Raw genomic sequence first — 16,195 nt, forward strand, 5'->3', positions numbered from 1 at the left:
AAATGGAAACAGAGATCCTAGGAAGTTTAAGTATGATAGTTTAACTAGCACTAGAAATAAGAACCTGAACTTTTAAAAATTTAAAATGTCAAAAATTCATAAGAAACACAACAGGGCTGGGTGCGGTGGCTCACGCCTGTAATTCCAGCACTTCAGAAGGCCGAGGCGGGTGGATCACCTGAGGTAAGGAGTTCGAGACCAGCCTGGCCAACATGGTGAAACCCCATCTCTACTAAAAATACAAAAAATTAGCCGGGCACAGTGGTGGGCGCCTGTAATCCCAGCGAGTCGGGAGGCGGACGCAGGAGAATCGCTTGAACCTGGGAGGCGGAGGTTGCAGTGAGCCGAGATCGTGCCACTGTACTCCAGCCTGGGTGACAAGAGAGAAAAGAGAGAAACTCTGTCTCAAAAAAACCCAAAAAAACAAAAAGACAAAAAACAAAAAACCCACATCAGCTCAAAGTTCTGTTCATAGTTCAATACTGAAATTACACTGCCAAAATCTCCAGGCATTTCCCAAATAACAGTGCTTTCAGTCAAGTTAAAAACCAACAAACCACAAAATCCACTAAGAAACTAGAGACCTTCTTTCTCCTTTTCCGACTCTGTAGTGTCCACAAACATCCCAATATGTAGAATCTGTTGTTAAATACTCAACTGAATGTTTTGGATTTATCTTAATGGGATTTAACAAGATTACCACTGTTTACACAAAATGCTTTTGAGAGTTTTCTTAAAAACCATCCAATTATCTTTAATTGTACATTTCATCATCCCCATGGCAACCACAAACATTCATTCATGCAAAATATGAGACAGTTCCCCTAAATATTTTCTATTCAAGAGTCCTAATCTATACTTATAAGATATGCTTCAACAATTTAAGGTATAACCACTAATAGCGCAAACCAAAGCATCTTAAAATATAGTGCTATCAGCCCAGCGCGGTGGCTCACGCCTGTAATCCCAGCACTTTAGGAGGCCAAGGTGGGCAGATCACGAGGTCGAGAGTTCAAGACCAGTCTGGCCAACATAATGAAACCCTGCCTCTACTAAAAATACAAAAAATTAGCCGGGTATGGTGGTATGCACCTGTAATCCCAGCTACTTGGGAAGTTGAGGCAGGAGAACTGCTTGAACCCAGGAGGTGGAGGTTGCAGTGAGCTGAGATTGCACCATTGCACTCCAGCCTGGGGGACAGTGCGAGGCTCTGTCTCAAAAAAATAATAATAAAATAAAATAAAATATATATAGTGCTATCACTTATTTATAAACATGCACTCAAAATCTTGTTATAATAAAATACATATCTATGAAATAATCTACATACAATAAAAAGATTATGGCCAGGAGTGATGGCTCATGCCTATAATCCCAGCACTTTGGGAGGCCGAGGTGGGCAGATTATCTGAGGTCAGGATTTCCAGACCAGCCTGGCCAGTGTGGTGAAACCCTGTCTCTACCAAAAATACAAAAAATAGCTGGGTGTGGTGACACCCACCTATAACCCCAGCTACTCAGGAAGCTGAGGTGAGAGAACTGCTTGAACCTGGGAGGCGGAGGTTGCAGTGAGCTGAGTTAGCACCACTGCACTCCAGCCTAGACAACAAGAATGAACTCTGTCTCAGGCCAAAAAAAAAAAAAAAAAAAAAGATTCCTAAAACCAAGTAGGGTAACACCTACTTCAGACAAAATTTCAAATCAACCAAAGAATGTATTTTTTTCTATTTTAATAGGATTTGTCTATAGCACCTTAATTTCCAAGGGTTTCCACGAAAGCTTTCATGTTATCTCCTGACACACATATGAAGAAAGGACACAGCTCTGATATCTACTGTGGACATGAATGAACAGAGGCTCAGAGGAGTTAACTAACTCATTTGAGTTGCAGAACATAAAGTGTCTAGCTAACAGTCCTTCATTTATTTATCTAGAGCTGGGGTTAATCTGGGTGAGTGGGTGGAGCCTACTCCTACCCACTCACCCACAAAAAACTCCTAAACACCTACAAAAATCTCCTAAAACTTGTTTTTTTTGCTGTTATTGTTTAGTTTTTATTTTTATTTATTTTTTTAAGAGACAGGGTCTTGCTCTTTCACCCAGGCTGCAGCACAGTGAAGGGATCATAGCTCACTGCAGTCCCAAGCTCCTGGGCTCAAGTGATCCTCCTGCCTCAGCCTCCCAAGCAGCTGGGACTAGAGGCACGTACCACCACACCCAGCTATGGAATACTGTGTTTCTTACTGTACCTCTCCTATGTTTATATGTACTTATATACACAAATACTATAATTGTGTTATAAATGTCTCTAGTATTTCAGAATAACCACATGCTGTACAGGTTTGTAGCCTAGGAGCAATAGGCTATACTACATAGCCTAGGTGTGTAGTAGGCTATACCATCTAGGTGTGTGTAGTGTCCTCCATGATATTCACGCAGTGATAAACTCGCCTAACAACACATTTCTCAGAACGTGTCCTGGTATCCTTGTTGCATCCTCATCGATAAACGACGTGTGACTGTATGTGACTACACTGGTATTAGGTCATAACAATACCTCTACTAGATGTTTCCATTCATTGTAACTTTCAGATACTTTTTTCAAATAAGGGTATTTCAGGAGTTCCTCAGAGTCTCTGAGCTTTTAGTGTACCCCATTTGAGTTTATAACTGAAATGCATACAAATATTTGACAACGAAGACTGCATGGTTAGTTATCAAACATGAATTAAAGTGAGGTGAACTACACACCTGCATATTATGAGAAAATAAGTTCATTTAGTTTTAAAATCTACTGCCAATGCCTTGATCTGTTTTTAGAAGTTTGATAGGCAGTATTTTTTCTTCCCCATATTCCGTGTCCTTTAACAACAATGACCCCCACCAAAAAAAAAAAAAAAAAAAAAAACCAGCCTACAACAGATGCTAACACTAATCTCTAAATAGTACGCGAGAACTCGGTTTTTTATCTCTGCTATAAACCATTCTCTATTTCAATCCTTCCGCTGTCTTCTGTAATCTACCTCACTAGATAAAGGAAAAAGGGATATCAGAATTACTCAAATTAACTGGTTAAGGCAGGAAATAATAAATGAAATAATAAATAATAAATGATACAGCTACTGAGAGAAAAGCATAAAAGTACTAATACTGTGGCACATGTCCGCAACTAAGTTCCTCTCTTGGAAGTCACAGTCTTTTTCTTCAGATGATGTAAATCATTTATACCTTTACTTTTGGAAATCTGCCCTTTTGACAAAATGTATTATTATAGAAAATTCTAAAGGCTTTATTAATATATCTTCTTTGTTCTAAAATTTATATTAACATTTGAAAAAATCATAGTTTTGAAATAATGACATTTATGTGTTCATACAAAGGCAAGGTACAAAGAGATTAACCATGACTTCTCTCCTTGGACTTTTGGAGGACGTCAGGTCAAAGCCATTCATAGAAGAGTTTCAAGCTTCAGTGGCAGCAAATTTGAAACTGACAAGCCTGTTGTTTTCTGTGTTCAGAAGCTGCTTTATTAATTTTCAGGATAATTTTTCTATCTAAATAACTGGCTTCAGAAAAGCAAACTACGGTGTTTAGAAAAGGCAGAGAAGAGCTGAGAACATGCCTCCCTCTTTTTTAAACTTGGCTGTAGTACACAGTGAATGATATAGGAAGGAAGGTGTTTTTTCAGAAGTTCAGGTGTGAGTCCATCTCACTGTCCCCAAAATACAAGAAAGCCTTTGATGCTGGTGTAGTGATCTGGTATAAACTGAAATTTCACCCAATTGGTAGGCATACTGAAAGATTAAATGACAAGAGTATCATTTCTATCTTTGGTCCAAAGAAACAATTTTTGTTATTTTATCTAAGTTGAATAAACAATCCTGTCGTGCCTTTTGGCTCCAGCGGTACTATTTTCTGCAATCGTTTCAGTAACTACAGACTTAGTAACTCATACATGCAGGTGACAATTCAGAGAGCTAGAAGGAGGCTAGTCGGCTGCTACCTTGGTAGTTACCAGGCAAGAACTACTCCACGGAGGGACTGAAACGCCTGGCTTTACTGCATGGAGCACTCATCAAGAGGGTGAAAAAGCCTTATGGCTCATTCCTGAAAAGAATGTTTGGAACACTGGAGATTTTAAAAGGAGTCAGGTTTGGAATTGGATACAATTTTCAACATCCTAAATAAAGTCAGAGGAACTTCCTGAATCATCAGAGTGACTTAAGTGCTTTTGTGCCATTTTGAGAGTCTGCTGGGAAGGAAAACACTGCGTTCTTTATTAAAGCTGCCCTTTCTTTATTTGCCTGAAAGATTTATGCCAAGCTCACAGAGTTTTTCAAAACCAACTCAGCGGTACACTCTGATAAGGGACCAGGCCCTGTGTTGATATTAAGGAAAGGGCATCAGGGCTTTGGTGACACCCAGACAATATGCAGAAAGAAACCCTTCATTTGAACTGTGTACTCAGTTCCAGGATCCTAACACCATGTCCCCTTTGTCAGTGATAGACGCCTGCCAACCATGAACAAATAGAGGGCAAAGGGACAAATGGCTTTTATCTTCCATCATATTTCCTGAACAGCAGATTAATGAGCAGCAGCAGCAATTAATAGCTGATGCCAGAGGTCTCAGGCTCCCTCTCCTACTGGCATCCATTATTTTTCAGGAGTTTTTTTCATTTTTGCTGAGCAAACAAATTCAGAGTAAACCTGGCCAAATCTCTATTGTGACTTTCTGTTCAGCAGACTAAGTCCAAAAATAAGATCAGATATAACTGTGGAAGGAGAAACTAGCTAGGTAGTTATTTTCTTTCCTGTCTTTACTAAAATCAGTTGTTCTGAGATGAAGATTAATAATATATCACATTTAGAGAGGACTTTTCTTCCAACCAACTAGAAGTACCTTCACATATCTTAAAATTTTCCAACATTTTATAGATAGACAGCAGTACGCTAAGGAATTTTTTTTTTGAGGAGTCTCGCTCTGTCTCCCAGGCTGGAAAGCAGTGGCGCCATCTGGGCTCACTGCAAGCTCCACCTCCCGGGGTTCATGTCATTCTTCCGCCTCAGCCTCCCAAGTAGCTGGGACTACAGGCGCCTGCCACCACGCCCAGCTAACTTTTTTTTTTTTTTGGATTTTTAGTAGAGATGGGGTTTTGCCATGTTAGCCAGGATGGTCTTGATCTCCTGACCTTGTGATCCACCCGCCTTGGGCTCCCAAAGCGTTGGGATTACAGGTGTGAGCCCCCGCACCTGGCCAGTAATATTTTTTATACTAACAGTGGGATATATGCAGAGAAAGATTATTGAACTCAGTCGGGACCAGTGGCTCATGCATGTAATTCCAGCATTTTGGGAGGCCGAGGCGGGTGGATCACTTGAGGTCAGGAGTTCAAGATCAGCCTGGCCGACATGGTGAAACCCCCATCTCTACTAAAAACACAAAAATTGCCCAGGCGCGGTGGCTCACACCTGTAATCCCAGCACTTTGGGAGGCCGACATGGGCAGATCACGAGGTCAGGATATCGAGACCATCCTGGCTAACATGGTGAAACCCCGTCTCTACTAAAAATACAAAAATTAGCCGGGCGCGGTGGTGGGCGCCTGTAGTCCCAGCTACATGGGAGGCTGAGGCAGGAGAATGGCGTGAACCCGGGAGGCGGAGCTTGCAGTGAGTGGAGATCACGCCACTGCACTCCAGCCTGGGTGACAGAGAGAGACTCCATCTCAAAAAAAAACAAAAAAACAAAAAAACAAAAATTAGCCGGGGGTGGTGGTGCATGCCTGTAGTTCCAGCTACTCGGGAGGCTGAGGCTGGAGAATCACTTGAACCCAGGAGGCTGAGGCTGCAGTCCAGGAGGCTGAGGCTGCAGTGAGCTGACATCCCACCACTGTACTCCAGCCTGGGCAACAGAGGGAGACTCTGTCTCAAAAAAAAAGATTAGAGAACTCAGGGCTCTCATTTGCCAGAGGCACATTATAGGTAACCAGCAGCTGGTCAAATATTGTGACGATAACACCACTCTTTGCAGGTATTAATTCCTCTGCTTCCCACACAGTACTGAAATATTTTGCTACAAACACATGAAATACACTGTGAACCAGCCTTAGCTCTTAGGGCTGTCTGGACAAGCTTCTTTAATTTCAACTTAAGGTCACTCGAGTCCTAAATTTTTCCCACGTCAGTTATACAAAGCTTTTCATATACCGAATTTTTAAGACCACTTTGTTGAAGCTAATGTAGTATTAGATACCTTTTCTCCAAGCCGAATACTACCACATTTCAGAATGTTGATGTCATTTTTGCAGTCATCCATGAAGCCACAGATTAAACGGTAATCACTAAAAATGATGGCCGTCATCTTGGTAATGTACTGGTGACACTGATACTCAGTGATGTTGCCTCGGTGATCCACCAAGCAGGAAACCATGTAACCTTTTCCAACCGGTTCATCAGCACATTCTTTAATCTGCTCAAAATAAAGTAGCTCTTTTACCAAAGTGTTCCATGCTTGTATCAAACAAAATTTATGAAAGAGAAAAATGTCTGATATTTTCCTGTTGATTTCCTAATTCTTTACTTGAGAGAAAAAAAGAAAAATGCTTAGAAATATATCCAAGGAGAACATTTAGGAATATATTCATTTTAAAGAAAAATAGCGTGTCATCCCTACTCAGACTGTTGTGCCTTTTAGAAAAACCTGATTAATGTGTTTTGCAAAAAAATACCTACATATCCAAATGCTTAGGTAATGCTCACTTCTAAATGCAGTGAAAAGAGCTGTTAACATCTACAGCTTTGGTATGGTCCTGTGGAAGTCCTTGTGACCATGCAAAGAATGTAGGGGACAGCAAGGGGATGAATCTGGGGAGGAAGGTCTGACAAACAGGTGCAGAAGTGAAGTCCAGCTGCACACCCCAAGCCAAGCTACACAGAAAACTATTGTTGTTAGGTAAACCTAAGGGCCAAGGAGAGACAGGAGGGAAGGTGTAATATTACTTATTGACATGGTATTATTATTATTATTATTACTATTTATCTTTTAAGATGGAGACTTACTCTGTCACCCAGGCTGGAGTGGAGTGACATGATCTCGGCTCACTGCAACCTCTGGCTCCCGGGTTCAAGTGATTCTCCTGCCTCAGCCTCCTGAGTAGCTGGGATTATAGGAGCTCGTCCCCATGCCAGGCTAATTTTTGTTATTTTTAGTAGAGATGGGGTTTTGCCATGTTGGCCAGGCTGGTCTCAAACTCCTGGCCTCAGGTGACCCGCCCACCTTGGCCTCCCAAAGTGTTGGGGTTACAAGCGTGAGCCACTGCACCTGGCCTACCTCTTGACATGACATTAATGTGTTCTAAATTAACTATGGATTGAACATGTGTTTTTGAAATCAGTAGAATCCAAACTTAACCACTATGGTCTGGGACAGAAACATGTTTAAAAGAATGTTCAGTGCAGTTTTGCATGGTGATGGTTCCTGCAAAGTATATTCCAAACCACAAAATGCTAATAAAGCAAACTAGCCCTAAAATGCTGAAACTTAGGCAAAAGTAAAACCTACTAATAGAATTATAAGCTTAAATTATAAAACAGAGAAGGGTGTTTGGAAAAGAGCCTACTGCATTTGGGGAAATTAAGACAAACTGAAGTGGCAATTCTGACAAGAGGAAGGAGTTAAATGGGAATGTTTATTTTGAATATAAACAAGAAACAGTGTTTTATTTGTACTTTGAAACCAACAGAGACCATTCTCCCCATTAAGCTATTTATCACAAGCATGCCCATAGGGCAAAACAAACACAATCTCCTCTTCCAAAAGGTGCTGGATGAAGGACACGCCCCAGACGAATTATCCTATAGGCAACAGGTTCTCTCCACCTCTAACTCCAGTATCAAATCCAGATCACGTAAATAACTCAGTTCAAAAAAGAAAGTTGGTTTACTTTTAAAGGGGCAAACTTGAGAATATAGTAAATAGTCTCACACTGGTTTCAGAGACAGCAGAGATTTTCAACAGTCAAGATGAATAAAATTCTTTCAGTTTAACCCCAAGTAAGTTTTTTTGATGCCGAAAAAGAGGGCCATGGCCAGGCGCGGTGGTTCACGTCTGTAATCCCAGGGCTTTGGAAGGCCGAGGGGGGTGGATCACTTGAAGTTAGGAGTTTGACACCAGCCTGGCCAACATGGCGAAACCCTGTCTCTACTAAAAATACAAAAATTGGCCAGGCGCGGTGGCTCATGCCTGTAATCCTATCACTTTGGGAGGCTGAGGCGGGACTGCCTGAGCTCAGTTCAAGACCAGCCTGGGCAACACAGTGAAAGCTCATCTCTAATAAAATACAAAAAATTAGACAGGTGTCGCGGCATGCACCTGTATTCCCAGCTACTTGCGAGGTTGAGGCAGGATAATTGCTAGAACCCAGGAGGTGGAGGTTGCAGCGAGCTGAGATCGAGCCATTGCACTCCAGCCTGGGTGACACAGCAAGACTCCTTCTCTAAATAAACAAAAAAACTCCCAAAATTAGCTGAATATGGTGGCATGCATCTGTAGTCCCAGCTACTTGGGAGGCTGAGGCAGGAGAACAGCTTGAACCCAGGAGGTGGAGGTTACAGTGAGCCAAGATTGCACCACTGCACTTCAGCCTGGGTAACAATGAGAGACTCCATCTCAAAAAAAAAAAAAAAAAAAAAAAAAAAAAGAAAGAAAGAAAGAAAGAGGGCCAGGACTGTATTCCCTGGAAAATATTTTTTTTTTTTTTGCCCAACAAAACAGAGTTAAGTTTGAAAAGTGAAAGGAGGAATAGATGCTTGAAAATTCCAGCACTTGTAATTCAACCATAGAAAAATAGTGGATAAAAAATAAGACTAGTGGCAGACACCCACTTAATGAAACAGAGAAACATTTTTGCAGGCCCTAATATTGGGCAACCAAAAGTTTTAAAACATCTCAAGAGGCCAGGCATGGTGGCTCACACCTGTAATCCTAGCACTTTGGGAGGCTGAGGCGGCTGGATCACGAGGTCAGGAGATAGAGACCATTCTGGCTAACATGGTGAAACCCTGTCTCTACCAAAAAATACAAAAAAGGCCGGGCGCGGTGGCTCAAGCCTGTAATCCCAGCACTTTGGGAGGCCGAGACGGGCGGATCATGAGGTCAGGAGATCGAGACCATCCTGGCTAACACAATGAAACCCCGTCTCCACTAAAAATACAAAAAAATTAGCCGGGCGTGGTGGCGGCGCCTGTAGTCCCAGCTACTCGGGAGGCTGAGGCAGGAGAATGGCAGGAACCCAGGAGGCGGAGCTTGCAGTGAGCCGAGATCGCGCCACTGCACTCCAGCCTGGGCGACAGAGCGAGACTCCGCCTCAAAACAAACAAACAAACAAACAAAAAAAAAAAAAAAAAAAAAATTAGCCAGGCATGGTGGTGGGCACCTGTAGTCCCGGCTACTAGGGAGGCTGAGGCAGGAGAATGGCGTAAACTCGGGAGGCAGAGCTTGCAGTGAGCTGAGATCACACCACTGCACTCCAGCCTGGGCGACAGAGCGAGACTCCTCAAAAAAACAAAACAAAACAAAAACACAAGAAAAGGCTGGGCGCGGTGGCTCAAGCCTGTAATCCCAGCACTTTGGGAGGCCGAGACGGGCGGATCACGAGGTCAGGAGATCGAGACCATCCTGGCTAACACGGTGAAACCCCGTCTCTATTAAGAAATACAAAAAAAACTAGCCGGGCGAGGTGGCGGGCGCCTGTAGTCCCAGCTACTCGGGAGGCTGAGGCCGGAGAATGGCATGAACCCGGGAGGCGGAGCTTGCAGTGAGCTGAGATCCGGCCACTGCACTCCAGCTTGGGTGACAGAGCAAGACTCCGTCTCAAAAAAAAACAAACAAACAAAAAAAAACACAAGAAAAACCAAGAGCACTTTTGAACTGTGGCCTCAATAAGAAACTAAATGTAAATTTTAGCTTCAATCACTTGAGATTTTACTGAAACACAGAGATGTGGCACCTACTCATATTTCAGCTCACTATCCATTACAACAGGGCGTGGTGTTTGAATGAGAAGTTTGCATGTTTCTTCATTCTGCTGGATAGCACTTTTTCCTTCTATCTTATTAATCTTCTAAGATGAATAGCAAAAAAGGGGCACTAAATCATCATCAACATATTTAAGAATAGGAGTAAACTCTGAAGTGGCTGGGGAGCAGATTGAAAAGGTACCATTAGAAAAATGCTGCAGTCACTCTATTTTTTGACTGCAGCCAGGAGGAAAGGAGGCAGGATTTAGCTCAATCTTGGAGATTAAGTTTGGTTTGTATTAATAGTTTGCAGGTATTCTTGTGATGTTGTTTTTCTCCCTGGAAGTAGGATTCCAAAATTAAGAAAGATGATAGAAGGAAAATATAGAATGAAATGTTTTGCTGGCAACTATGTTCTTCCTGATATTTAATTTCCCTGACTCCAGTATCATCTTCCTGTGGGAGGGAGAAGTGTCCTTGTTAATGCTAATCTTTTACAAAACCAGAACACCCCAAAAGGTCACAGACAACCATTGTGATACACACATTATATGGAAGCCAGTCTAACGCAAATAGTGAAATTACTCTAGTGAATATGTATATACTCAACTAAATTTCCCTGGGCCAATCAAACTGGTACGTATTTAATGGGACACAAAATGGGGCAAAACAAACGTGTGCGTACGTGTGTATACGTATCTCTCCCAATGTGTCCTTTTAAAAAAACTACTTATGGCTGGGCACAGTGGCTCATGCCTATAATCCCAGCACTTTGGGAGACCGAGGCAGGTGAATCACCTGAGGTCAGGAGTTCGAGACCAGTCTGGCCAACACGGCAAAACCTGTCTCTACTAAAATACAAAAATTAGCCAGGCCTGGTGGCATGTGCCTGTAATCCCAGCTATTTGGGAGGCTGAGGCAGGAGAATTGCTTGAGCCCAGGAGACAAAGGTTGCAGTGAGCCAAGGTGGCACCACTGCACTCCAGCACAGGCGACACAGCAAGACTCCATCTCAAAAACAAAAAATATATATACTTATAATTGTATAGTACCACAATACAGAGGGAAAATACAAACATTTAAAGTTCAATCCTGGGAATAATTTCTTTGTTAGTATTTAGTTTTGTTATTAAGCAAACATCTTTGCCCTTGATATTTTAAAGTTAGAGGTTTAGTCCTATAGCTAGCTACGGGAGTTTGAGATGTAGAATATTAAAGCTAGGAGCTAAAGATAAATTTTTCAAAGATATGCCTTTCTGCTCAGAAGCCCCAGGGTAAATATGAGGGGTCACTGCTTTAAAAGAATAAAACGTAACTGATCTAGTATTAGAAAGTTTGAGAAAATAGGTTTTACGAGACCCCATAATGACACAAGGAACGCAGGCTGATGGCTTATCTGGATGAGACAGGGTCTTCCTTAAGAGCTCGGAAGAATGTGGCCCTGACTTAATTCATCAATAGGGCCAGCTTGAGGACAAATTAATATGGTGTGAGATCTATGACTGCTAATTCTGGGGTGGAAAAATAGCAACTGTTTTCTCTGTGATTCTCATATTTCAGTATACAGAAACTCTGGCTTTCTGGAGTTTCTATTACTGATTAAAAAAAAAAAACCCTATTAAAAAAAGAAATTTAAAGTACCACAATTTTCACTAATATTATTTGTTGTTTACACTGGGCCAAGATAAACAATTTTAAAAATCTTAACCTTTTTAACACTAACTCCTATTATTTGATGTATATATCTCTGTGGTTCAACTGATCCAACTGCATAGCCAAAACAAGAATGCTGACAGACCTCTTGTAACCATGCCAATATGCTTCAGACACAGCAAGCTGTCCAATGTGTGAGAGTAGCACTGATACCTCAGCACTTTTACTTGCTGTTTGGAGACCAATAGAACCTGATTTCCAACTTCCTCAATCAATAGTATCCTAATGTAAGCGTAGGTGGATGTTAACAAAAAGAATCTAATTATACCCCCCAACTTCCTAACTTTCAACCAAGGCAGATGTGAATTCTAAGAAAAGTAATGTAACTGAGTCATTCTTCTCATAAGGGCTGGTCTGGTCAACAGATGTAATTTTCTCCTCTCAGCCATTAGATATCTACAAAATTCTTTCACAACTTACCTCTGTTATAGTAGATTTGCAAACCTCTCTGGCCACAGATTCAAATTTGGGATCTGTAGTTAGGTTCAGCTTGTAATTCCACAACAACTAGATACGAGAGGAAAAATAAAACAAAACAAAGACAAACTCCAGTTAGAACAGTATGAAATTTATTACCAATGTTACTTTAAATGACAAAAGCCAATTACAGAGTCAGACAAAGCATATTCACATCAGATAACAAAGAAAGTAGGATAAAATGCCATCACATTCCTAGATAAAAGGAAAAAAATGCAAGCCAAATAAAATGATGACTATTCAGATATCTTTGTCATTTTTACTAAAGGACAACTTTTTTTTTTTTTTTTTGAGATGGAGTTTCGCTCTTGTTGCCCAGGCTGGAGTGCAATGGCATGATCTTGGCTCACTGCAATCTCCACCTCTCGGGTTCAAGCGATTCTCCTGCCTCAGCCTCCCAAGTAGCTGGGATTACAGGCATGCGCCACCATGCCTGGCTAATTTTGTATTTTTAGTAGAGATGGGGTTTCTCCATGTCGGTCAGGCTCATCTTGAACTCCAGACCTCAGGTGATCCACCTGCCTTGGCCTCCCTAAGTGCTGGCATTACAGCAGTGAGTCACTGTGCCCGGCCCGTAAGGTCCACTTTATACAACTGTTCTAACACATCTTACACTAGAAAATATCTAAAGCCTATTCTTATTCACAGATAACGACTAAATATTACTTTATCTTAGAATCTTCCATAAAAAGATTTTGATAAGTGATCCAATTTCTGAAAAGCAGCAAAAATGAGCCTTTAAATTGTTTAGCTGGAGAGACAGAGAAGAGACTCTGGATGATGTAGAACATGAAGACATATGTATATATTTATTTTTGGAGGTGGATACATTCCTCTCTGACTGCTATACGCTCCAAGATGAAAAAATACAGTCATCATTCACTGATTCAGTTAAACATCTGCCTGCCAAGGCATTTCACAGATAGACTATTAGAGGAAACAAGCAAACGTTTACTGAGTACGTACTATGTTCCAGACACAGTGTTAGGTACTGGTGGATAAAACATAAGGAGAAGGACAAAGACTGTCCAGTGGTAGCAACAGTCAATGGCAGGGCATATGATCAAGTAATTGGCTAATAGCATCACTGGGTACCATAGCAGTATCGGGGTGGAGTACTCCAAACTGGGGATTGATGGGGAGTTTGGTCAGAGAAGATTTACCATAGAAAATACTAAGATGAAACCTGAAAGGCTAGCAGCAGTTAGCCAGATTCAAGGGTAGGGAGAAGACTTTTTTTGGGCAGAAAATACCGCATCCCTGCAAGGGGCGGAGGGAACTGGAAGTCCAGCGGAGGACTGACCCAGTAAGCCGCAAGCCAGGCCAGATCAGAAAGCCTTTGTAAGCCATGGCTGAACTTCAACCCAAGAATAACAGGAAGTCGCAGAAGATAAAGTAGGGGGTGACACGATCAGATCTGCTTTTTAGAAGGAGGACAGAGGCACATTAAAAAGTACATTAGGAATGACATGGAAGCATGCAGTTAATTCTGTATGAGTGCTGAGGAAGATCTGAAGAAAATACAAACGATGGGTAGGATTTCTTCTCCTCCCTCCTCAAAAACAAAAACATGAGTAAAAGCTCTATCTCTCAGCTACCATCAATAACTGAGTTTTTAGGCCGGGCGTGGTGGCTCATGCCTGTAATGGCAGCACTTTGGGAGGCCAAGGTGGGTGGATCACCTAAGGTCAGGTGTTCAAGACTGGCCTAGCTAACATGGCGAAACCCAGTCTCTATTAAAAATACAAAAATTAGCCAGGCATGGTGGTGCACGCCTGTAATCCCAGCTACTCCGGAGGCTGAGGCAGGAGAATAACTTGAGCCTTTAAAAAAAAAAAAAAAAAAAAAGGAAAGAAAAGCTTTCTGGTATCTCAAAAACTTAGGACAAACAGTAACAAAATCCAGAAAAATTAAAACTACAAGCAGAGTATTTCCTTACTTTATCTAATGCAAAGTCAGATGTCCTACAATTGAGCTAGAAATAGATTTTCTGCCAACAGACGTTTAAATTTTTTGAATGTCTTTACCTTTTAGTTTGAAAACTTACTTGTTCTGACAGGCATAAATTTCCTTATGAACAAGTCTCTTCCCTAATAACCATGACAGTATTGTCAAATGCTAAACATTTTACTGTATCTCATCTTTTTTTGTTCATTTCAAATTGAGATAAAATTCATATACCATAAAATTTACCTGTCTAAAGTGTACAATTTTGTGGTTTTTTACTATATTCACAAGGACAGACAACAACCATCATTGCCTAATTATAAAACATTATCACCTCAAACAGAAATTCATACCCATTCTGTCATACCTTATCCTCTCTACCCTCATTTTCTGGCAACCATTAATCTACTTTCTGGTCTTTTATTTCTTTTTTTTTTTTTCCCAGACATAATCTTGTTCTGTCACCCAGGCTGGAGAGCAGTGGTGCGATCTCGACTCACTGAAGCCTCCGCCTGGGTGACAGAATGAGAATCCATGTCAAAAAAGAAAACATTATTTTTGCCCAGGCTGGAGTACAGTGGTGTGATCTCGGCTCACTGCAACCTCCGCCTCCTGGGTTCAAGCGATTCTCCTGTCTCAGTTTCCCTACTAGCTGGGATTACAGGCGTGCGCCACCACGCCCGGCTACAGTTTTGTACTTTTAGTAGAGACAGGATTTCACCATGTTGGCCAGGATGGTCTCGATTTCCTGACCTTGTGATCTGCTGGCCTCAGCCTCCCAAAGTGCTGGGATTACAGGCATGAGCCACCGCGCGTGGCCTCAAATCTTAAGATATTCATCCATGAATATCTATCTGTTCACCCATCCCAAACATGTAATGAGTAGCTACTATAATCTGGACATTCTTCTAGGTAATGGGGATGCGCTAGGTGAAGGAAGGAAAAAAAAAAAGGCCAGTGTCTCAGCACTTCAAGAAGCTCAACCACAGTAGGACAAAAGAAGGAAGAGTCAGGTTGGAAAGAAAATAAACAATAAAAATATAGTGTGATAAATGTGATTAATAAGCATGCAAGAGATTTTACAGAATACAAAGGAAGAACACATTTCAGTGAGTGGTAAGAGGAGGGACAGGGAGTCTTGGTAGCAGTCCAGTTATCCTGGGCTTGATCCTCAGGGATAAGAAGCAATTTGGTCAGATGAGCTGACGGAGATTGGGCTTCTTTTTTTTTTTTTTCGTTTTTGTTTTTTTTTTTTTTTTTGAGACGGAGTCTCGCTGTCGCCCAGGCTGGAGTGCAGTGGCCGGATCTCAGCTCACTGCAAGCTCCGCCTCCCGGGTTCACGCCATTCTCCTGCCTCAGCCTCCCGAGTAGCTGGGACTACAGGCGCCCGCCACCTCACCCAGCTAGTTTTTTGTATTTTTTAGTAGAGACGGGGTTTCACTGTGTTAGCCAGGATGGTCTCGATCTCCTGACCTCGTGATCCACCCGTCTCGGCCTCCCAAAGTGCTGGGATTACAGGCTTGAGCCACCGCGCCCGGCCTCGGAGATTGGGCTTCTAAGTGTACAAAGGTAGAAAGGACACAACGAGTAAATGATAACATATGGAAACAGAGTTCAGAATAGCTGGAGTTGAAGGTATGAAAGATGAGATGGGGCGCAGGGGTCAGATCACATTGAGTATCGCAGTTCATATTAAAAGTTTTGAATCTTATCTTAAAGGAAATGGAAGGTTAATGGATAATTTTAACCAAACAATTCAAAAGATCACATCTGATTACGGAGGAGAAGGGCAGGATTTAAGGAGGTTAGTAGACCAAGAGGGAAGAACTTATTTGAATGAAAAAAGATGGGATATACTTGAGATATTTAGAATAAAGTAATTACAGGATTAGGGTGTGGGCTAGGGGGTGAAGGGAAATGTTTCCTTCAGTCAAGCTCTTTCAAAATGTAGTCAGTCTACTGGCAGACACCTCCCAGTAGGGGCTGACAGACACCTCATAAAGGCAGGTGCCCCTCTGGGACGAAGAATCAGGCAGCAAT

General features: G+C 41.9%; 1 protein-coding gene across 5 annotated transcripts in view; it reads right to left on the reverse strand.

Moving 5' to 3' along the window:
- Nucleotides 1-16,195, reverse strand: part of GLG1 (golgi glycoprotein 1) — a 158,848-nt gene that overhangs the window by 45,401 nt on the left and 97,252 nt on the right. For 4 of the 5 annotated variants that reach the window (XR_013411201.1, XM_077984672.1, XM_015126616.3 and 1 more), the window contains 2 exons: nt 12,152-12,238; nt 6,255-6,470 (listed from right to left, as the gene is read on the reverse strand). Coding sequence is in view for 4 of the 5 variants with exons in the window: in XM_077984672.1 (XP_077840798.1) it covers nt 6,255-6,470; nt 12,152-12,238 (303 nt within the window). In the remaining variant the exon portion in view is untranslated. Of the gene's footprint in view, nt 1-6,254; nt 6,512-12,094; nt 12,239-16,195 lie in introns of all 5 variants that reach the window. The other variant, XM_077984674.1, reaches the window with a different exon arrangement.

Source organism: Macaca mulatta, chromosome 20 (genome assembly GCF_049350105.2).
Source record: "Macaca mulatta isolate MMU2019108-1 chromosome 20, T2T-MMU8v2.0, whole genome shotgun sequence".
Lineage (NCBI taxonomy): Eukaryota > Metazoa > Chordata > Mammalia > Primates > Cercopithecidae > Macaca > Macaca mulatta.